Source organism: Diaporthe batatas (assembly GCF_019321695.1).
Source record: "Diaporthe batatas strain CRI 302-4 chromosome Unknown Contig00006, whole genome shotgun sequence".
NCBI classification, from domain to species: Eukaryota; Fungi; Ascomycota; class Sordariomycetes; order Diaporthales; family Diaporthaceae; genus Diaporthe; species Diaporthe batatas.
The window spans coordinates 1813299-1836747 of NW_025408553.1; the positions used below are offsets into that span (position 1 = coordinate 1813299).

Sequence of the window (23449 nt, forward strand, 5' to 3'; positions counted from 1 at the left end):
AAGACAAAACAAGACCTGCAAAGCTGTATCCTCAAATAAGACCTTTTAAATTTGGAGCTGTAAGGATTTGAATTGGGAATGATGAATTGATCTCACCCGTGATGCGCCTGAAGATGCTCCTAAGTACCAGTTGACCAGTGTCTGGAGAAGGTGCACCAGCACCATTTGACTCGACAGTAAACCAGGTGTTTTCGTCCGCAGGCTTTATGGGGAAGGTCAGACGGACTACGCAGTCAGATTGACATTTAATGATCGCAACTCTCGATTCCATCCCTACATGACGAATCTCGTTCTCGTCATGGAGTTGGCTATTCATCAATGGTTTCTGTTCCGCCGTGTTACACAACGTCGATCGTGTGAAAATCTATGCCCCCAATCTTTGTGCCTTCCCCAAACATGAATCCATGGCAATATGCCTCACCCACCAACTCCCACCCCCCTTTTATCCTCTCTGACGGTCTAAACACATAGGGCACACTCGCCCCTGCTACAAGCATGACAACGTCCCCCTCCAACACTGTCCATGGAGCTGTTCCTAAGTAACCACTCTCGGTACAAAACATTCTCCGGTCAGCGTAGAATTTCTCAAACACATCTTCGAACAGCGGATCTTTGGCAGTCCACATTTTCTGTTCGATCTCGAGATCTACCCTGCTCATCCCCTTGAATCGCTCATGCCTCAACCTGATGAGCTCCCGAAGCCTGTAGGCGGGTGTGTCGAATGAAGCCAGGAACTGCCGGACCGTATGAATCTTGTAGCTGTCCAGCTTCTTCATCTTGCTATCATGCATGAACTCCCGAACACCGATGCGGTGTCTGTCGTCAGGCTCAGCAGCCAGATCTAGGTCGTCCTCGTCCTGCTCCTTCAAGATGCCCTCGCGCATTTTCCTTTCGGAGAGCGTATACGATTCTTCGGCGAAAATGACAAACCATTCCGCGAAATGACTGTCGGTGAGCTCGACTTCCACCATCTTGTCATCGCCTTCCTCAGCGTCGTCTGGCTTGTCGGTAGTATGCGTGGCCCCGGCGGCGAGAGTTCTCCAGAGCGCCGTCACTATAGGCTCACCGGTAGGTACGTATATCCCTTCAGATTGGCGTGGCAAGTTAGATAAGAGTCGAAGCAGTCTCCAAATAGGTCTGATGAATCGACCCGAGCGGCTGTCGCCTGTAGCTGTAACGGTATCCAGTAGTGCAGCTTTGAGTTTCAGTACTCTCCCTTTGTTGCCAGTGACAGAGAAGCTGGGCTCAACTGACCCAGCAGCGGAGAATGTGAGTGCTGTCAGCTTCATTAGGGGCGTCGGTCTCGCCGGGGCGCTGAGATCAGGAACCCACGAGGGCAAGTCCTCCACGAAGCCCGCCTCCGGCCTGAACTGGTCGATGTAGCTCGCGGAGAAGGCATAGGCGAGGTCACAGCCCCGGCGGATCTGACCCACCAGCGAGAGCAGCAAGAGCCCAGTGTTCTTGCTCCGCAGCAACGCCGCGGCGCACTCGCAAAAGACCTCCTGGACAGACTTCTTGTAGTCGGCAGCCAGGCCCGCCGCATCTTCCGGGTCACACAACGAAAGCACGCCGTACAGGTTGTCCTGCCCTTTCACCGCGCGCCGGGCCCTTGCTTCTGTCACGGCCGCCTCGAGCGTGCAGCCGCGCCCACTATCGAGCAGTTCGTGCGCGGCGCGTGCGAAGTTGAGGCCTACGATGCGTGTGCGCAGCCTTCCCAGGAGACTCTCCACGTGGCCCAGGGATACGGCCCCGTCCGCTGCGAACGTGCAGCTAAGCAGCTCCTGGAACGGCACCGACCGCGGGCCCAGCAGGTACACCGTCTCGCGGGCCAGGGCTGCCTCCTGCAGCGTCCAGACGCGCCCGAACCAGCCCCGGGAGAGCACCCAGTTCAGCGCCTCGAACGCGACAAAGGCGGCGCCCCGGCTTTTCACGGCTGCCCAAGGGGTCGATAGGTCTTGAGCGATGGTTCCATCAGTGAAGAGGGGGCCGACCTTTTCAAGTGCGAGCTCGGTGGCATACGAGGATTTGCCTAACCAGACGACCACACGTGAGGCGGCGCGGAAAATATCGCCCATCATGTTGACCTGCGCACTTTTCTCCATGTCATCACCCTGATTGATGCATATGGCATCAATCCAGAAGGGCGTCGACGTCCAGCCGAGCTCCTGCAGTTGTAAGAGCGCATTGTACAGGTTCTTGAATACGTCAAGAGTCGCACCATTGCATATTATTGTCCTGTCAGGGGCGCCAGTGTGAGGGCCAGAGATATCGCTATCGATGGCCCACGTGTACGAGAGAGCTTCGTAGTTTGGCTTGGTGTTGAGGTCAACCTCGATTAATGTGCACCGAATGAGATAATCGTCGGTTTTCGGTGAGAGTTTCACCAACCGTATCGACGTGGGCTTCTCAAGGGCCGAATATTTGAAGCCTGGTGTCCGCCGCTTCTAACTTGGTCGTTAGCGGTCGCACGCTGCTGTCAATAAATTGTTGCCCCAGGGACGTACAGCCAAGGCGCCGGCCACATGTCTTGCCAGTGACATTTGCTCTTACCCTGCCTGAAATGATCATGAAATCCAAATATGGACTGTGGTGGCAACTGCTCTGTAGCATACCTAGGTATGCAGATACAACATTGGTCGCTACCCCACATGGTCGATCATTATTCACGGCGGGCCTATCGTACATATAGGCGGAAAGGCCACCTGGGCACCCTAGGTACCTTAAGAAAGCGGATGCTATTAGCTGGACTGAATATCAGGATGTGCACGCTAGCCCATCAGAGCATCCACTATCGACCTCGGGAATTGCAGCCTGCAGTAGCGCTCCCAAAAACAGAGCCCGTTTATTGATGATTCCTCAGCTGACAACTGCATGCCTGTTCAATGGGCTGACACTCTGCAACTCCAAGCTGACATGCATTATTTCTAAATGCAGTGCAAGAGGTCCGCCCCACAATATTGACTATGAGAAAGTACTTCGAATAATCCGAGAAGAATTCGTAGGTAACATCACGTTCATGATCATCCGGATGCTATTGGACGATCATATTGCACCTTGGAACCCCATTGATGTCGTTACCTTCCTTGGTCCTAGGCTCCCGGTAAACGCGATTTATGAGAGCTTCGTTTTCCGTGTACAACAAGGCCCACTGAGTACCTGTTCAAAATCACTCTCATCTTTTTCCAGCTCTCTTCCAGCCTCTGCTACCTGTGTCTGTTTTATTGTGTCTTTGCTGTCGGCATACAAATTGAGATCGCCGTGGCGCGGCACTGGTCATTGCTACCACAACATCCCAGCAGCGACATCCAAATCCTTCATTAGCGGCTTCAGACATTGCAGAATGATTTTGCGATGATAAAAGTTGAAACGACTGTTCATTTGGTTTTACAATAACACTTCTTCCATGCCGCCCAGGTCTCTATCCCAGCTGCGGAGTGTTCTTGGGGTCAACGAGTTCCAATATTCCACAATGTAGAAGCCGTCCCCAAGCATGGGGCGTATGAACCTTCGTACAAACTGCGCAAACGTCTGGAGCTCTAGTACTAGCTTCACAAGTTTTCTTACTTTATGGTTCTTTGACGAAAATGGGTCAGCTTTCGGGTTGACTCGAATTTTCGCTGTTGGATAATCGGCAACCTCCCATACTGTGAGTCGCTTCCCAGAATTGGCCCTGAAATACTCTGTCCACTCTTGTTTGCTTCCCTCTGGTAGGAACGATTTTCATTAAAAATGGAAAAAACCCACCTAACTCTAAGGAACTCTATCTATCAATGTGGCTGGATATCTGCGAAACCCTCGTCTACTGGGGTTGACCATTCTAGACGTTCCGCCAAAACAGCATGATTGCGATCACACTGTGGCTGAATGACCCTCGCTTTCCACATGACCCTCCTTCAAAATCCTCGGGAGCAACGCCTTCCGACTTAGTATAGAATGCAGATGCTCGGCTAGCAACGCATTCATCCCAGCTTGCGTTGCAAGGTCTACCCATTCTCGCACAGAAACCACACTGAATGCTTCTCCCGCCTCATTCTCCAAACCTGACCGAAAATCCTGTAAATTGATCACCAAGTCGCCAGCCTCGTAGACAAACTTGGCACCTGCGGCAGCACGGTCTTGCGAAGACTTGACATGACCAATGATCCGGCCAGCAGCAGCTTGCACGGACACGAAGTCCAAGTAACCGCTCCAAGTCTTGTTGACATCTGGCACCGCTTTGAGTCTGCGCACATATCGCATCAAACTGCTCATGAGATCCGATTCTGGCGCCGCTTCACCCGTGATGCTGGTCGGCCGGTGTATAGTCACAGGCAAGCCCAACTGCCGACTGATGCGCTCGAGGTAAACTTCGGAGACCCATTTCGCTGCTGTGTATCCATCGGTAAGACCATCCAAGGGTTCGAAGTCTGCCACGGATTCCGGCCCGAAAGCTTCTCGCCCGGAAAGCTGAGCGATGGTGGCTGAGGAGATGAAGTGCAAGGGAATGCGGCGTGGTAGGCACAGCCGTACTAGCTCCTTGGTCGACGCAACGTTTGTCAGCCTCAAGCTCTCGTAAGTCTTCATGAATGATACGTCGGCTGCTGCATGGATTACTGTGTCGACGTCGTTGAAGATTTGTCTGCTATCATGGTCAGATAGTCCTAGTTGCCGCGCGCCGAGGTTGCCATGCCGAATGTCGACCTTGCCATCGCGGAAGATGCCCCCCAGTTCCCGCTGGGGTGTCCGTACAGCAATGCAAATTACTCTCGTGACTCTTTCATCATCGATGAGCTGCTGCAGTATTTCTTGGCCGAGGAAGCCAGTGGCCCCGGTGAGGACGACTGTTTGAGGGATAGCTTTTGGTGGTAAGTTGCTACTAGTAGTAGTTACCGCTAGCTCTGTCAGCGCGGCTGATATCCTAGTCTCGTTCTTCCAGTCATTGGGTGAAGATCGATCTCGTAGATGCTGTTTCTGGTGTATCAGGCGCGACATCTTCTCGAGTGTGATTGACTGAAATAGATGATGTATTGAAACCTCCACCATCAAATGGTCTTTGATCAGTCGTTGAAGATTTATGAGGGCGAGAGAGTTGCCTCCTGCGTGAAAGAAGTCGGTATCTCTGTTAACGGTGTGTCCAGCGGCGTTGCCAGGTAATGCCTCTTCCCAAAGCCCTCGTAAGGTCTCTTCGAAATCGGACAGGTCGGCAGCAACATTTTTCTCTCCAGGAAACGTGTCCCAGTCTATCGGGATAGCCTCCACCGCGGTTCGGTCCAATTTTCCTGAAGCTGTCCTCGGAATATCTTGTAGAAACTTAACGACGGATGGCCGCATGTATCGTGGTAATGGCAGATTGCGCTGAAGGTCCGCACTAAATGCCGCCTCGTCTTCTTGCGACACGTCAATGGATGACACGATGAAGGCGACAAGAAAATCCGGCTCCGACAGCTCCTTGCCACTTCTGCATGACACCACAACGTGACGTAACTTCGGCAACATTGTCTTCATAATGTTGCTCTCGATGTCTTCGACTTCTATCCGAACTCCCCCGATCTTGACTTGCGTACTGCCTGCTGTTCTCCCTTCCAATACCAGGTGCCCTACCTCATCCAGTCGCCCGCGATCATCGGATAGGTACAGGTGAGTCCATCCCTGGTCATGGAATGATCGACTAGCATAACGATTAGGGAGGAAGGTCATGTTCGTCAGTGATTCATCTGTAAGATATCCCGCCGCAGTCCCTGCACCTCCAATAGCGACTCGACCCGAAACGCCTGCGGGCACAGGTTTCATGTCCGAATCCAAGATTTGGATAGAATAGTTGGGAAGAGGGGTCAGGGCTGGTATGGTATATGAATCATCAGCATACGAGATCATAGAGTCGGCACACCCAAAGGTAGTCTCGGCAGGGCCATAACAGTTAACAAGACGCAGCGCAGCACAACTGAGCGACCGGAAACTCTGAACAAGTGCTTCAGAGACACCTTCCCCACCGCTCATTGCAACTCGCCAGCTCGACTTGGCCAAAGACTCGCGATTATCCTCCCTGAGCCACGAGATATATTCCGTCGGTGTCGCAAGTGTAACACTGATTTCTTTCTCGGCCACAAGTGCTGATATGGCCATTGGATCTCCTCTCAACGTGCTATCGGGTATGATGAGTGTGTTACCATGCCCGAGGCCCACGAAAATCTGGCAGAGGGACATGTCAAAGGCATACGAGGAATGTTGTAGGACGACTTCGCCTCCCTCGACAAGTCCCCATCTCGAAAGTCCGAATTCCACCCAATTGCAGATCGAAGAATGCTTAATGGCTATGCCTTTTGGCTTGCCCGTCGATCCGCTAGTGTATATAACCACTGCCGTATCATTGGATTTCGCCAGGCTTCTGACGGGGCAAGAGTGGCCGACTGATTTTGTCCTGGAAACAGCTATTGATTCTGTCTCGGCACCGCAGATGGTCTGAGCTTGTTCGTTGGTTGACTCATCTGTGAGGATCACACAAGGCTGGCAGTCATGGACCATAGTTCGCAGTCTCTCGACACCTAGCTGAGCATCGAGCGACACGGCGACGCCGCCAAGTCGCAAAATGGCTAGAAGTGAGCAGACCCAATCAAGCCCTGGTTTTTGGAAAATACCGGCGTGGAAACCGTGACTCAAATCGCGGTTCCATAGCTCTAATGACAATTGGTGAACACGCCGTTCCATTTCCTGGTAAGTGAGGTAATTCCCTTGGGTATCTTTGAGCGCACAGTTCATCCCGTATTGCTCAGTCATTTGGTCAACACGATCGATGATAGTGCCACGCCACCTCGACGGAAGTTGCAGACCTGACACTGTGTCAGCAGCAATATTAATATACCTCAGCTTCCTGAGACGCACCTCTTCCAAGATCGATGACCTTCTTGATCTCCTCTTCGGGATGCAGGGATGGCCAAGCGATTTTGGCAGCGGGGTTCTCTGCAAAATGATCAAGGAGCCCAAGATAGCTGTTTTTGAACACCTCTGCATCCTGTATACTGTACAAATCTTTGCTGACCGAAAGTGTGACTAGATCTTCTCTCCCGTTGCTGTCGAGAATGTCGAGGCTCAGGTCATATGCGTTTTGACCGACAGTGACCGACTCGCCTTCGGCCTCAGATCCGAGAAACGTCCGGGCTTCCTTGATGTTCGAGCGGTAGTTGAAGAATGTTTGGAACAAGGGGCTGTGGGAAGTAGAGCGCTCCACCGACAAGTGATCTAGTAGAAGATCAAAGGGGATCTGCGAGTTTTCGAAAGATTCCATGGTGGTCTCTCGCACGTCCTTGAGTAGTTTCGCGAATGGCTGGTCCCGATTCGTCAGTACCCGGACTGGTAACAAATTCAAGAACAGACCAAGACTTGACAAAACATCCTTCTCTTTTCGATTGCCATCAGCCACTCCAATGCACATATCTTTGACTGTATGGTCCGAATAGCGGAAAATCATTATGGAGAAGACGGTCAGATAGAAGTAGAAGGGTTTGGCCTCCAAGCGACTGCACCGTGCGTCGATTCGATCTTTCAAAGTTCGATCGACGCGGAATTTCACTCCATGAGAGTTGAACGTTGATTTCTCTGGTCGGAAAGACTTCCGCGACAGTGACAGGATTGGGAGTGGCGGGGGTAGTGTCCGAAACTTGATACACCAGTAGTCGAACTGTCTGGTCCAGTCCCCTCGTTCGTACCTTTGTATCTCTCGAAGTGTGAAGTCAGGATACTGGCATACGTTGAGACTCAGAGGACCGCTATAAGCTTTCTCAAGATCGTCACAGAAGATCTGAAACCCGATGCCATCCATCACAATGTGGTGGTATGCGATGACCATGGAACAGGTTCCATTAGGCAAGGATAGAAGCTTCATACGGAGCAGTGGTCCTCTTTCGAGGTCGAATTGATGGTCCGCCATTTCCGACAGTACTTTATTGATGCAGGTTTCGTCTTCAACATCAGAGTGCTCGAGTTCCATGATTGAATGGGGCAAGACACCCTGCATTTGCCTCTTGCTGGCCGCATCGGTGTAGAAGACAGTACGCAACGCTTCGTGCTGCTGCCCTACCGCAAAGAATGCGTCTCTGAGCTGCAAAACGTCGAGCTGACCTTGGAATGCGACCTTGACAACGATGTTGAAGGCGGACTTGTTGTCCACGAAGAATCCAAGAAACCAGAAGCGTGACTGGGCAAAGGACATTGGCACATTTCGCTCGAAAACGACCGCCGGAGGTAAAAGCCTTTTGTCTTCTGGATCCGATATTATTGTGGCTGGCTCTGACGGCATGGATTGCAAGTCACGTTCCACAATTTCTGAACCATTTCCGTCGGAAACCGTTGTCTGATCCGATTCGGACTGCTGATGAACCACGCTGGGCTCTGCGGGTGTGTCAGAATGTGTTTCGTCGGCTAGCAATTCTCTAGGCTGCGGCGTGAACTCGTCCAGCACCAGTTGCTTCTGCACAGAAGAAAGAAGAGCTTTGATTGGGTGAGGGTTGAATATGTCGAGAACTGATAGTTGCACACCGAGCTCTGTCTGGAACCAAGACTGAATGTCCACAGCCACCAGCGAGTCGACTCCGAGTGCATTGAGGCTTAACGAGGCGGTCAGATTGCCAGAATCAATCTGTAACCTATATTGCAATTTTTCCATGAAAGCATCTATAAAAGTCGTTAGTATGGTTCTACTCAAGTGCAAATGCCAACATACCTTCCAATAGTTGGTATGCTTGGTCGTGGTCTTTCGCCTGCTGTAGTGATGATTTCAAAGAACCCCTAGATTCTCGCTGCTTGGCCCTGTCCGCTCTGTCTCGTAACTTCGGCACCAAATGCGAAAAGATAGGATTCGAGGCCCAAGTCTGCTTGTAATTGTCAGTCCCGTCGAGTCGAATTCCAGTTGTGATCTCAAAGTTCCCCTCGAAATCAGACCGGCTGGCTAGAACGCCCTCTGCAAAGATCTCATGAAAAGCTCTTTCAGATAAAAACATGAAGCCGGCTCTCTCCAATGCCAGCTGCTTCTCGCGCGACATCTCACGAGATACGTAGCCGTTGCCCAGAATTGCTCCGACGTTGACCACGGAGGCCGAGAGACCGCGGGCGCGTCGATTGGCGGCGAGACCTGCCATGAACGCATTAGCCATGGCATACGCACTTTGTCCGGCGTTGCCAGCCACGTAGGCCACGGAGGACAGGAAGATCATAAAATCCAAAGTGTCCTCTGGGAAAAGCTCGTCCACGTAAGTGCTACCCTCGACCTTGGGCCTTGTCACTTTGTGCAGTCTCTCTATATCAAGCTCAGGAAACGCAGTGTCATGGAAGACGGCTGCTCCTTGAACTACTCCAGCAATGGGAGGCATGGTCTCGGTAATTACAGAGTGGGCTTTTCGTAGAGAGAGTCGATCTGTGATGTCTCTGAACCACCAGCCAAATGTTAGCGCTTCTTGCAATGAACACAATCGAAACAAAGGTCTTCTTACGCTGCGAAAGTGCGCACATGGCATACTGAATTCAATGGATATTGATACCAGGCCTCGTCAAGTTTAGGGTTCCTGCTTGTCAGTGCGATGCTTGTAGCTCCTCGATCTGCCATCCATCGGCATAGAGATTGGCCCAAGCCGCCAGTCAAGCCAAGCAGCCAGTATGTTTTGTCGCTGGCAAAGCGAACCAGCTGACTGGCGGGCTGAACCGGTATCTCCACAGTCTCCGGGGTTTCCCAAGAAAGAATAGCCTGCGTCTGAATGACTTCGTGGGCTAGATCGTCCAAACGCAATATACTAGTTGGGGTTTCAATTGCAAGACCCGATGGCTTCTTGACTTTCACAGACCCTGCTTTTACAGCACATATCCAGGCGGCTTCAAGGTGATCGCCTACTTCGCGTACGCACTGAGGATCGCCGTCATGATGTGAAAAGTCACTCAGGAAGTCTGAGGACGAGAACTTTTGGCAATGGCGCGGCAAGATATCCTCGACCACAGAAGAAAGCTCGGATGGTACGCCCAGGTCGACGAACGTAGCTATGTCGGCCGGCAACAGTTGCGAGACTGCTCGTTTCGATGCTCGGGGGTGTAGATATGCTCGAGGTCGTGCGTTGCTCTTGTACTGCGTGCTCAGAAGTACTAGCCGTATGCCCTTCTCAGCTGCGACGTCGGCTATAGCATCTTCTAATGGTTTGTTGGCATCCAGGACCACGATTGGCCTACCAGCCTGGGCTTTGGATAGAACGCTTTGAGCCAGAAGCTGACTAGACAGCGAGAGCAGAAATCGCATGCCTTGTTGCGATCGGGGTGCAGGTATAGTCCAACTTGGAGGAATCTGCACCCGCGATTCAAGGGAGCTCGTAAGAACGACGAAGTATTCTCCACTCTCTTCCTTTTCACCCAGGGATAGAAACAGCCTGGTTCGGCTGGAAATCGGAACGGTTTTGAGCAGTGAGTACCTCAAGCGGTGTACACCATTACCGTGCATGAGTGACATAGACTTCGTCGACATTTTCATTCTGCCATTCATGCTTACAACAGCGAGGACAGTTTCCTTCGAGGCCACCGGTCGTGTCACCGGCCTAAAGGTTGAAGCAAGCCGCTGGTTCTGAGCTTCTTGGATTTGAAGCCTCGGGATCTTAATCCGCCCATCTTCGACCCGTATTTCCGGCTCGGCGTGCCACAAAATATCTTCGTCGGGCCGTTGCTCTCTCAGATGCGCCCCTACCTCTAGTTCCAGGAGCCTCCTGGCTACCAGGTTGACATCAACTTGTTCTGGAGTGGTGAATGTGATGATCTGAGTCCGAAGATACGTCATCTCGAGCACTGCAGTCCTCAGTAGCCCAGCAAGCATGTTTTTGTGTGGGTTGGAAGCACCAGTATCAGACGATGCCCATAGCAATGTCTTACTATGTTTGAGCATATTTTGCAGTGCCAACAGCCTTGTAGCTGTCATGCCCTGGAAAATTGAATCGTTGCCGCAATCCGCAAAACTGATGAAGGTCCCAAATGAAAGGCCTGACGATGCAAGGTCATCGAAGCGATCAAAGTGGACTACCTGGTCGTAATAGGAGCCGATGGAATTGACAAGCGACGTTGTCAATGATTTATCCCCCACTACCGACAGAGGACCCAATGATGGCAGCACTGATTGAGATCCTGTCAGCGGTTCGAAGAGGGGGCGTACTTGCTCATCTGTGGCTTGGCTCAGGAGTAAAGAAAAGGGAGTTGAGCTACTGCGTTCCTGATTCTTGGTAGCGATAACTGTGAAGCCGGCTTTGCAAAGTAGGGAATTCCAATCTTCCTTGCTTGCAAATTGGAGTATGCCAGTGATGTTTGTTAAGCCAGAGTGGTAATCGGTGCGCTCGAGCACAATGAGATACCCTCCAGGTCTCAATAGCTTCCTCATCTGCGACAAAGTTTGCCCTAGGTTGTCTATCTCGTGTAACACTAGACAGGCGATCATCAGATCGTACGAAGCCGGTTTGAAATCCTGGTCGTTCACCGGCTCTTTGAGGTCGAGGTGCTTGAATACCACTTGGGAGCCAGTCCTGACTTCATGAAGATCGACTTCAGAAATTCCCGTGAACTTGGATATTGGCTCTGTAGCAGTATACGTCGAAAAGGTGCCACGAGCGCTCCCTCCAAGCATGGTTGTTAGGTATCCCCCACTAACGTCAAGAATATCCATACGGGGAAAGCGATGGCTGAGCTGGTTGACGACATGTGCTACCTGCTCCAGGTGTTGGCCGATCTGCTGCTTAATGCCACCGTTCCCCTCAGGTATCTGATCTGGTAATGGTGTTTCGTATCCCCAAGTCTTCTCAAAGAAGAGTTTCGCATCATTTTGGAGTGAGTATGGACTCAAAGGTTTCACGTGCAGACCTTGGAGTTGAATGAAGGTGCGGCCACCATCGTGTGAATGAACCTCCACATCGCCAATAAGCTCAGTGAGTGCTGGGATTGCATATGCTTGGAAACGCAGCTGTGACTGACGATCGAGATCAACACGACGGGCTCCAATGTCAACGCAGAGACGCTCAATTTTTACCGGCAGATGAAGTTGGCGGAGATCGTTGTCTCCGGGGTAGGAATAAGCAAGAAGGATAGCTTGGATGGCAGAATCTAGTATCCCTGGATGAACCTGCAGGGGATTTTCGTTTTCAGTAGTGTCATCTGGCACGTCGATGAACCCAATGGCCTCATTTAGTCTTCTTTGCGTTCTTGTCAGACCACGAAAAGGCCCAGTATAGCCATAGCCAAGCTCGTGAGCTGATTCGTAGAATAGTTCAGGCTGTACTTCGACATACCGACCCTCTGGCATCGATGGAGCTGGTAGCAATTCGCTTGATACTGGGCCCTTGATAATACGCAGTCTGCCAGAGGCATTGGATACCAGGTCAGCGGATCCTCGCGCGGAATCTGAGCTGAAGGAAAAGCTGGCATCCACGTGTTCATCGACATCCACGAGTATGGATATTTCCACGAGGATCTCCACTTCACCTTCCGCCGGTATGAGTAAAGCTTGACCAATGCTGATATCGCTGAAGTCGACCAACTTGATGTCTTGATTTGGGTATAGTTGCTCAAGGGCCTCGATCACGGCTGAGATGTATCCCGCAGCAGGAAACACTGCTTGGCCTTGTATTTTGTGGTCCATCAACCAAGGCACACTTTTTGGACTTAGGTAGTTTCGCCACTGACACTCAGTTGGGGTTCTGTTGGGACATATAGAACCGATCAAGCTATGCGTCTTGCGATGGTCGCTTCGGAATGATCTTGTCTGCCGTGTTTCGTGCCAGTAATCCCGTTCATGCATCCATGAATACGTAGGAAGCCCCTTGATGAGTTTTGCTGGCGGGTCGCCGACCTCACAGAGATATCGATGAAGGGCATCGAAGTCCACTGCTTTCCTGCCAAAAGCTGTCCAAAGTGTGCCGAAAGTGCTAGCAATCGCTTCAATATCGTTGGTGCCTCTTTGAAGTGTGCCGCAGTAGAGAATTTCTTCGCCATACAGGTTCTTCATCGTGTCTAATGCAGGTGTCTTGAGTGCTGGGTGAGGTCCGATCTCGATTGCTGCGTCGAAAGGACCATGAGCTCCAGTGGCATACTCCAAAGCACTTGAGAACAGTACTGTCTGCTCCATGTTATCCCCCCAATAGTTTCGACTGAGATAATCCTGATCCACACCTTCAGTCCGGTCGCCTGTAACACTGGAAACCCAGTGTGGGAACTTCGAATCCGGTGCCGGCGGTTTGGCCTGCGTGTTGCATTTCTCGAGAGCCTGCAAATATGGCTCCAGGGCAGGGACCATATGGTGAGAGTGATACGCTTTCTCAACCTTCAGCATCCTTGCAAATTTCTTCTCGTCTGTCATCACAATACCAGCATGTTTGACTGCTGCGGCGTCTCCAGATAGGGTCACACTCATCGGCGAGTTGACCGCGGCTACGCACATACGACCTCTGAAAAAAGGCAGCTCGCACAGGTCGCTGGCATCTTGGAATGATGTACCCACGGCCATCATCGCACCTGCGGCGTCGCTAGAGTTGTTCCCAACATTCGCAAAGAAACCTCGATAATATGCGATTCGTATTGCGCATTCGGCACTGGGATGACAGGTCAGCAACATGCTTCTCTCAGGTCACAGCGGCCCCTTGATTACCTTAGATATCCAGCAGCATATGATGCGCCTATCTCCCCCGATGAATGGCCAACAACGGCAACAAGATTGACTCTTGCAGCTCTAAGCAAATCTACGATGGCAATCTGAATGGCGGTGCAGAGAGTCTGTGAAAAAACCGGTTGGCTTATTCGCTGGGAATCAGGTTCGATCAACTCATCCAATAATCTCCATGATGGTGCATGCTCTTGTCTTAAGGTGTCCAATGATCTTTGTAGCTTTTCCAAACAATGTCTGACGGCAGATGAAGATTGGATCAGGTTCGCCCCCATGCCTGCCCACTGGGCACCCTGGCCGGTGAAAACGCCAATAAATCGAGGCTCTGCAAGATCCATGCCGTGACTCCCAAGTTTGCTGATACTTATATTGTCTTCAATCGTCATTTGAAGTTTATCAGCTAGATCGCTCGGGTTGGAGGCTGCCAGAGAGATACGAATTGGGTGTGTTGACCGGCGAGCGTTCAGTGTCCATGAAAGGTCCTTCAACGACACCTCCGCGTTCGCTCTGATGAACTTTGCATATCCATCCAGCATGGCCCTTAAGGACGTCTGGGAAGCGGCAGAAAAGTTGAAGGGTATCAGAGGCGATGATGCACCTGTGTTTTGGTTCGTAGGTTGTGCGGTCGGATCAATGAAGTTCTCGAGGATGGCATGTGCATTAGTCCCACCAAAACCGAAGCTGTTCACACTGGCTCTTTTTGGGACATTTTCCGGTAAATGTGGCCACGATCTGGCTTCCGTGGGGATGATAACATGCTTAGCAAACGGTCGCACTCTCTCGCTCAGCTGATCCAGCAACAGATTTGGTGGAATTGTTGCGTGTTGTAAACTCAACATTGCCTTCATCAGTCCGGCTATACCGGCTGTACCTTCTGTATGGCCCAGAACGGTCTTGATAGATCCGACGTAAAGTCGCCCAGAAGCGTCAGAACTCGTGCTGGTCGGGTCGGGCTGGAAGAAAACCTTATCTATAGCTTCCGCTTCGATTGGGTCACCTGCAGCAGTTCCTTGTTTTATCGTAGTGTCAGTTACATGCGTTACAAGGCTGGGATCCGAGAATGGTGGCTGCAGTTCAACTTACCTGTCCCATGGGCCTCAAAATATTGCGGTCTGCTCGACGGTATAGATAGGTCTAGAGCGGCTCTCTTGTATGTCATCCGTATCAGCCGTGCCTGTGCCTCAGAGCTGGGCATGGTGATCCCTTTTGTACGCCCATCTTGATTGACTCCCGTCTCTCTCACAATAACCTCCACGTGGTTTCCATTCACTTTTGCTCTAGAGACACGTGTCAAGACCAGCACTCCAAAGCCGTCGGCACGAGCGTAGCCATTCGCCGCCTTGTCCCACATCCGACTCCTCCCAGTAGGGCTTAGCATCTTCAGCTTGCTTTCCGCAATGTAGGGTTCTGGTGCTAGTAGCAGGTTTGCTCCTGCAACAATAGCCACAGAAGACTCCCCACTTCTCAGACTCTGGATAGCTTGGTGTAGAGCGACAAGACTTGAGGAGCATGCTGTATCAATCGTCATGGAAGGGCCGCGTAGATCGAAGAAGTAAGATAGCCTGTTGGACAGTATACTTCTCGCGGTACCTGATGCAAAGTAGGTTGGCAGACTTGCAAGATCGCGACCTGCGACTGCAGTGTACTCTTCCCCCATGACGCCAACAAATACTCCAGTTGATGAGCCTTTCAAGTTTTCCATCGGGATACCTGCTGCTTCCAAAGCCTCATAAGTCACCTCTAGCAGTATCCTCTGACTCGGATCCATTGCTGTAGCCTCCACCGGACTGACACCGAAGAATTGGGCGTCGAAAGCCCGTATATTTTCGGACAAGGTGTACGAGTGGCGCACATTGCTTGTGCCTTGGTGTTGGCTGTCTGGATGAAAGAATCTGTCGGCGTTGAAACGATCTCTTGGTATTTCGCGCAAGAGATCTGGGGGTTGTCGGAGTACGTCCCATAGCTTGGCTGGCGAAGACGCGTCGCCTGGAAAGCGACAAGCACTGCCTATGATGGCGATGGGATCATGCCCAGCACTGTGCTCGGCCGCCATCTTGGTGACCGAGCCCTCACTGTACCAAAACAGAAGACACAGAAAAGGAAAAGGGAAAAAAAAGAAAGGAAAAATACTATCAAAATTGATGTTGCCAGCCAGGGACTTTTCGAGACTTTGCCAACGCCAAGCTGCGAGAGTGTCGTAGATGAGCAACCATGGGGACGAAATGAAAAGGCAGTATAGCCTACAGCTGTTGCGTCATTGGCTGCGCTGGGAAGGGAGGCTCTAATTCCCATAGAGTGGACTTGCCACGACGGGTATGCATCGGAGTTGCTTTGGGACCAATCGGGCTTCAGTTGTTTCCAGCTCTCGAAGTGGACCAGGATTTCGGGGAGAGGGAGCCCACACAGCGACTACAAAGGCCATTACGACAAAGTTCAGAGACTTGATTCGCCATGACTAGACTTCACGCCTTTTAAGGGCTTATTTTTCATGACTTACCGGAATATCTCTGCCCAGAATGCACCAATTTTTCAAGAGTGACTTCTTCAATTTTGAGACCATCCGCATCCTCGGCACTGTCAGATCTGGCGGAGCCGAGGTAGCAGAATGCCTCGAAGCACTCGGCCAGATCAAAGACAATGATCCGGTGAGTTGGCAAGAGGCATGGCATTACCAGGCCCAGAAAGCTGAAGAAGTTGCTGAAGAAGCACAACGTCATGACCATCGAGATGCTGCCAAAATGGCACTCTTGCGAGCTGCAAACTATCACCGCGCAAGCGCCTACATGATGACAGGGAACAGAACGGGAACTTCTGATCCCAGGGTCGTGCCAGTTCTGGAAAAGGTCGTGAGCCTCTTCCATCGCGCTGTGCGTCTTATGGATGGCCAAGTGCACACACTCGATATTTCCTACCAAGACGGCATTTCACTGCCAGCCTATCTATTCCTACCCCCGGCACCGAGACGAGTGGCTGGCAAGATCCCGATCATCATCAACTTCGTGGGAGCAGACTCCATGAGCGAGGAGATTTACCACATGTTTCCAGCCGAAGGACCAGGACTTGGTTACGCTCTTGTCACCTTGGAAGGACCAGGCCAGGGACTCACGCTGCATAAGCATAACATTCCAATGCGACCGGATTGGGAAGTAGTCAATGGGTTGGTGCTCGATCATCTACAGAAATATGCAACATCACACCCAGAAATGGAGCTGGATCTCGAGCGAATCGCTGTCGCAGGCGCGTCTCTTGGCGGCTATTTTGCGCTTCGGGCTGCGGCCGACCCTCGTGTCAAGGCGTGCGCGGCGGTAGATCCCATTCATGACCTGTACGATTTCGCCACCAAGCACGTCTCGCCAATATTTCTTGGACTCTGGGACTCGGGCTGGGTGACGGATCGATTTGTGGACAATATGATCTGGCTAGGGACCAAGACCATGTTCCAGATGCAGTGGGACATCGCAACATCGTCCCGTTTTCTAGGGGCGTCATCGCCAAGCGAAATCCTGCGGTTTATGAAGCGGTACACACTCAAGAAGAGAGGCGAGGCGTATCTCGACCAGGTGCACTGCCCAGTGTTCGTCTCAGGAGCCACGAATTCAATGTATGCCCTGGACGCACATGCGACCGCTATAATCAAGGACCTGAATACCAAAGAGAAGGAGACTTGGTTACCAATGAACCCAGGCGGCGGGAGCTTGCAGGCAAAAGTGGGGGCCATGGCATTGTGCAACCAACGGGTTTTCCAATTCTTGGACAAGACATTCAATATTGACAGGTCTGCTATCTGAGGTACTCCACTCTGCTGAAAATGCGAATGGGATCCAAACTAAGACAGTGCTTCCGTGTTCTTAAGTTGGATAGTAGGGGCGATAAATAAGGGCTATGTATAACTAGGTTGGGAATCTAAGCTAATTTATATGAAGGCTATAGATATATTATAATTTTCAATTAACTATATAATTACTAATCTACTATTTACCCTTTTAACTCTCTTTTCTTATATTATATATAAGGTCGATAATAACTTTAAATATTTTTTAATATTCTTTTATTAATAACTTTTTAAAGAGTAATCTTTTTTATAATTATTAATATTTTAATTCACTATATAAAAATTTAATTTATATGGCTTCGCTTCTATTCCGTATACGTCCGAGGACATACATGGCGCCTTCATACTTTTACTACTATGTTCAATTAACATGCTATGTAAGAATAACATTCTATGTTACTTCTCCATGGTATGAATGGCTAAACATAGCATGTCTGGTCCCTAATACCCTCTAATGGGATGTCTATTTTGAGATAGAACTCTTCTTCCGGATCAGAATTGGTGTTGCCATGTTCGGAGCCACACCAAATCCATAATACATATCCGGGGGCCTTTCTTGAGTTCCATCCAAATACTTGAACTCATAGTGAGTCAGCAAGCGTGTGAACATGAGCTTCAACGTGTCTTGAGCCAAGAACCGACCGGGGCACGCATGGTAGCCACTGCCCCAAGTAATCGAGTCATCCGAGACAGAAGCGAAATGGAACTTTGCTCTATCCGCGCCCTGCCGCATTCTGAGCCAGCGTTTCGGATCAAATGTTTTGGCGTCCGGGGTAATATCATCGTCCAAGTTCAGCTGCTGATTCGGAAACGAGATCTGAGTCTCGGCGGGAATATGCAAGCCATCGTCGAAAGTATGAGATTGCATGGCCATCTTCTCGACCGTCACTGTTTCGAGGATCAGCTGAAATCGCGTAGGAACATAATTTCAGGTCGTACCTTGTGTGAATGTGTGCACCCTTTTACTCTCCTTCATGAAGCTATCAAGGACCTTCAAGTCTGCCAGGGAGCTTCGCGTCCATCCGACCTTCTCATCATACACCTGCGAAATCTCCTCCTGGATATCGGTCACGGAGTCTGGACGGTCCATTAGGTCAAACAAGATGGATGTTCCCACTGCTGGCGTTGTCTGAGTAGCGGCAACAGTGACGAAAAGAATGTCCTGGGCGAGATCATCTGATGTCGGTACCTTGCCTTGGTCTTGATATCGACTTATCAACCATTGAATGGCATTGCCCGACGCTGAAGTCTTGCCCGACGGAGTACCCTTCGCATGGGTGGCTAGAATGGGCTGCAATAGCTCCCCGGCCCGGCGACGCAACTGAATGACTGATTTAGTGGGAGTGTCAAAGTATTTTGCCAGCCAACGTAACGATGGGTGGTATTTCTCGGTGACACTTATGGGTGCCATCATGACACTCGGGATATAGGCCAATATCATGCCCATCCAATCCTCATCGTGACACAGTTCAGTTCCGTACAAGACAACTGCAGTAGTATACGCAAAAATTGGTAGCAGCACTTGAAATGGCATGATCTGACTCCAGTCTAGCAAGGTTAGAGAGGACATCGAAAAAGGAGTTTGCATTGAAAGGGAGTATACACCTTCACAAGGAGGGATTATCTTGTCGCAGGCCCGCAAGCATTCTTCGTCCAGACTGGGTATCATGCTTGCTGTGTTAAGTACTGATATCAGCAGCTTGATCAGCTGATCGCCCAGGGAAGACAAACTTAACGCTTTGGTCAGTTCAACCCTGACCATGTCGCTCGCTGTATTGGTGAGCCAGCACCCATGGATATCCTCCATAACGGATGCCTATTCTTTCATGATGAGCCGAGTCTGCGAGGCTCGAGAATCAGATCTTACCTTTTTCAGAAAGGGGTAGAAGTCAAAAGCGCTCTGTGGTGCATTGCGGACCTGGTCCAGGTATTTCATAGGCAGGATGACTTGTGGATGTTTTTCATCCACCGGATTCCTGATGGCAAACGCTTGGCCACTTTTGATGTACTAGAGCACAAATGAGCAAGATAGCTAATGTCTTGATATAGAGTGATGCGCACATTGTAATAGCCTCTTTCCATAAGGCTCTTGGTCTCAGATATGTATCTCGCATCGGAATTGTTGCCGTCAAACTGCACATAAGGCATGTTGAGCTTTACGACTGCTTTGCGCTTGGAGATGAACCATATCGCGCCGAGAGAAGCGACGAGAAATAACGTGGTCCACATTTTGGATTCCAATAGTCGTGTATATTGCTGGTGATCTTCTCATTCGTCACGCCACACTGAGGAACGCAAGCTGCAACTTCACCTGTGTGCCACAGCCTAGCACAAGTCATGTACTATGGTAAGGGCTGTCGCCGGGCTGCTCAAGGATCGACGTTCGACAGTGTCATTCCGCCTTGCCGGCACAACCTTGCACTGTACACCTGCATGCACTGACTGGGATATCGGAGTACCGCGGGGCCACTCGGAGTTGGTTGTGCTGATATTATTTGTCTTGGTCTATACCATAATGGGCAATACCTACAGTTAGCTCCCTCAACACAATCTACTGTGCTGACAACACTGAGATCATAACGATGAGGCACGAAGTACGCACGTCGACATCTTTGTACCTGAAAGCAACGATCTACTTGCCATGAGGTCCCGACAACAGAAGATGCTGCTCGGCCTGTCCGGGCTGGTAGCAGCCGCTGTTGCAGGTGATATCAGGTTTCCAGATGCATGGGCCTCTGAGCAGATCCCCTTGGAATCCGAAAACTGCACAATCAGTCACATGTCAAGATACGATGAGGCGAGGAGAGGCGCACCAATATTTCTCTCAACAAACCCGCTAGATCACTTCGAAAAGCCTAGCGTTGAGCCTTTGAACACAACCACCGGAGAACAGTGGGAATTCGATGGCATATCGGAAGACGGAAGACAGGCTTTTATGATTGGCTTCTACCGTGACACAAGTTTTGCCTTCATGGGGACCGGTAACCTGCGGTTCTATTTCGAATACGCCTTTCCAAACGGGACGAGACACGCCGTCGTCCACTATGCCGAGTCCTCGACGATTGAGACGTGTGCTGGTCGTGGGACCCGTGGGGTGTGGCGAGGCCATGACTGGACATACAGTTTCGAAGTTTCCGACGACATGTCGCAAACCCGGATTTCTATGGATGGGCCAGAGGAGAAAGCCGCAATCAGCATGAACTCGCTTGCGCCACCACGATATGCAAACAACGAGATCTGGCCTTCCTCAAACGGCGACACTGAGCCTGTCCCGTTCTTCCACTGGGTTGAGCCGGTCCCCGTGGCGGACGCCCGCATCGACGGAGTCGTCGCTGGCGAAGCTGTGTCCTGGATAGGCATGGGTGGCCACGAGCGTCTTTGGGGCGCGTATAGCTGGTATACCTGTGTCGCCAGCATGACAGCGGTCCGGCTGCATACTGGGCCGTACGCACTGTCGCTCGTCGAGTTTGGTTCGAATCGTGAGCATGATACCATCGTTCCATCTGTGATAATGGCAGAGGATGGAAAGGTCATTTTCAGCACAAGGAGAGCGGCACCACACGAAAATGAGGACTGGATGCAGGTGCGGAAGTTGTACGGAGCTGATGGCATCACCACGGAACAGCTTGCAGACAAGGCCACTGGGTTTAGACTCACTTTACACTCTCCTGCAGGGGGCAAGACTTGGAAATTTGAGGTCAAGCACTTGAATATTGGTTTCGAGTATCCCTTTGGCGAAGGCGTTGGCAGCACTGGCTATTCAGGTCTAGCTGAAGGAGGGCTTGTTGGCGCGAAAACTCACCATGGCCCGGCCTACACAGAGATCATGAAATTTCCAAAGAAATCCTGGCTTCTGGCCAGGAGTCCGATTCGGTAGCTCATTACGGAAGACCTCGGCATGTCACTAGAGAGGCGGCACTGCATGCTTTAAGTCAACCTCACACCCTATAGTATTTTACTCTGGGTTTGGTTTAGGTCAGGCCTTGGCTGTCTTATATACCAGTTTCTCCCCAGATATGGCGTGCCCCTTAACCAGGTCAACCCCTTCCAGTATGCCTTCCAAACCAGCCTGCTCGTGAACCCTGATCGGATGGGTTGCAATCTCGCGCGCATCGAGCATCCGCTGCACACACCGGGACCATTCCTTTCCAAAATCGTGTATATGCGGATCGGGCTGCACGCCGTACGGCTCTTTCCAACCTACTGCTTTCCCGAGGATCGCTGAATTGATGACCCACTGTGGTGTAATCGCCCTGCGCGTGTCGCCAATTTCAGGATGGAACGGCTCGAGTGTGGTATACTTGCCGCCGGCGCGGCCGATGGCCGCGTAGCAAAACGCCATGCTTGCAGCATCACAGAAACAGTCCAGCGCGTAGTACAGGGCGTTTTTTGTGTAACTCCGTATTTCCCCGGGACTCGTCGGATCGTGATAATCAAATACTTTCTCAGCACCGTATTCTTGGACGAGGGCAAAGTTCCTCGGGGAGCATGTTGTGATGGGTATCATTCCCGATCTGCGCAAAATCGTGAGCGTCCATGTCGTTATATATGAGGCTTCGACCTTGGATGGGTGTATGTTTCACCTACTTGCGCACCAGTTGGATTGCCATAGTCCCGGACGCGGTACTGCCTCCGTACACGAGGACGTATGGCATCGGTGAAGTCTCTACCGGCTTTTCCGGGTGACCTGGGATTTCTAGGGAGTAGAAGAGCGCGTACCCAGCGACCGTAACGCTTGTGCCCAGCGTGGCAGCTTTCTCGAACGCCATATCATCACGGAGCTTCCATGCAAAGTCCTCATAAGCTACAGAGAACTCGGAAAAGGCCCCTACTTGCGGCGCTGTCGGATTGGATCCTGGCACAACTGCAGCTGCTCGGTCCCCTATCGAGAATTTCGTAACTCCGGTGCCAATTGCAATTACCGTCCCAGCGAAATCACAACCGGCAACCGTCCCCGGGCTGGCCATGGAGCCCGAAAATTTGACATCCACCGGGTTGAGAGCCACTGCTTCCGTGCGGATGAGTAGCATATCAGGCTCAATTTGCGGTATTGGCACATTGTGCGAGATGGCGAGGTTCCCTGTCTCGTCTACGACAATCGCCTTCTGCCCTTCGGGCACCGCTAGTATCCCATGCATCTGCCTCTTAGCCAACTGCAGTTTCCGAACGGCGGGGGGGGGGGGGTTATTTGGTGATGGGTACGAAAGTATAAGTCCCAACCTAAACCATATTTTCAGATACTGGGGTCACCAATGGTCCAGTACGAATAGTGTGTATGCAGGGTCGATTGAGTCCACACTACACGATGAGGCTATTCACAATTTTTAGTTCGTGCAGAGCACGGTAGCGCTCGAATAGTGGTGTGTATGTGTGATGTCTTTGGTTACGTTTTCTTCTCCCGTGCTCTTTAAAAAAAAAAAGGCAGTGGGCGGTCCCTTCATACAATGATGAACGCTCAAAGACCCAGCGTTCGATACAAATACCGGGAGTAATAGCTACAAGATGAGGCGTATGTGTGATGTATTGTCATGTTCTTGACATTCCAAAATGAGGTCTCACCTGGATCGATATCATCCTATCGGAGGCTGCCTAGGGGGTGGGGCAGTCCGATGGCCCGTGCGGGGCGGAAGTGCAGGTACCTAAGTACCTAGGTAGTGAACTTGGCCGAATAGGTACACACCACCCAACCTCGGAAAAATCCCCTACTCCTCCGGATCCTCGTCGTGCGTGTATCCAAGTCCCTGAATCCTAGTGCTGCCATCATCCCCTATAGCTAGCTTGAGCTCACTGTAGCCACTACAAATCCCTGGGCAATGTGGCAGACGAATGGGGGACCATAGATTACTTGTTATTAAGTACTGATACCTAGTCAGCCAAGCTGGGCCGTCTTTCGTCGTGATTACGTCAGCCAGCCCACGCACTTAGACCCTTGCCAGAGGCCCTCCGTACCTACCCTAGGGTAGCTGAATGAACCA

General features: G+C 51.2%; 6 protein-coding genes across 6 annotated transcripts; 2 read left to right on the forward strand and 4 right to left on the reverse strand.

Annotated features, from left to right (window-relative positions):
* Positions 1-249: 249 nt before the first annotated feature.
* KVR01_006034 (uncharacterized protein) lies at positions 250-2658 on the reverse strand. Its single transcript, XM_044783873.1, has 2 exons — positions 2551-2658; positions 250-2428 (listed from the first exon to the last, which is right to left on the reverse strand). Exons 1-2 carry the CDS (start codon positions 2648-2650, stop codon positions 339-341), a joined length of 2190 nt encoding a protein of 729 aa, XP_044644837.1. The 5' UTR covers positions 2651-2658; the 3' UTR covers positions 250-338.
* A 1128-nt stretch (positions 2659-3786) lies between these two features.
* KVR01_006279 (uncharacterized protein) lies at positions 3787-15875 on the reverse strand. The gene is made up of 6 exons (XM_044784224.1): positions 14726-15875; positions 13628-14651; positions 9462-13571; positions 8696-9396; positions 6859-8646; positions 3787-6806 (listed from the first exon to the last, which is right to left on the reverse strand). The coding sequence occupies exons 1-6, from the start codon at positions 15693-15695 to the stop codon at positions 3850-3852; spliced, it is 11550 nt and encodes a 3849-aa protein (XP_044645082.1). The 5' UTR covers positions 15696-15875; the 3' UTR covers positions 3787-3849.
* A 194-nt stretch (positions 15876-16069) lies between these two features.
* On the forward strand, positions 16070-17609 carry KVR01_006114 (uncharacterized protein). The gene has a single exon (XM_044795026.1). The coding sequence runs from the start codon at positions 16159-16161 to the stop codon at positions 17428-17430; it is 1272 nt and encodes a 423-aa protein (XP_044644917.1). The 5' UTR covers positions 16070-16158; the 3' UTR covers positions 17431-17609.
* Positions 17610-17820: 211 nt separating this feature from the next.
* KVR01_006245 (uncharacterized protein) lies at positions 17821-19798 on the reverse strand. The gene is made up of 5 exons (XM_044791650.1): positions 19536-19798; positions 19342-19482; positions 19206-19290; positions 18414-19148; positions 17821-18362 (listed from the first exon to the last, which is right to left on the reverse strand). Exons 1-5 carry the CDS (start codon positions 19701-19703, stop codon positions 17938-17940), a joined length of 1554 nt encoding a protein of 517 aa, XP_044645048.1. The 5' UTR covers positions 19704-19798; the 3' UTR covers positions 17821-17937.
* Positions 19799-20037: 239 nt separating this feature from the next.
* KVR01_005906 (uncharacterized protein) lies at positions 20038-23195 on the reverse strand. The gene is made up of 2 exons (XM_044786214.1): positions 22062-23195; positions 20038-21988 (listed from the first exon to the last, which is right to left on the reverse strand). The coding sequence occupies exons 1-2, from the start codon at positions 22610-22612 to the stop codon at positions 21451-21453; spliced, it is 1089 nt and encodes a 362-aa protein (XP_044644709.1). The 5' UTR covers positions 22613-23195; the 3' UTR covers positions 20038-21450.
* Positions 20116-21351, forward strand: KVR01_006008 (uncharacterized protein; the record flags this gene model as incomplete). Its single annotated transcript, XM_044793802.1, has 1 exon — positions 20116-21351. The coding sequence occupies one exon, from the start codon at positions 20116-20118 to the stop codon at positions 21349-21351; it is 1236 nt and encodes a 411-aa protein (XP_044644811.1).
* Positions 23196-23449: the final 254 nt, after the last annotated feature.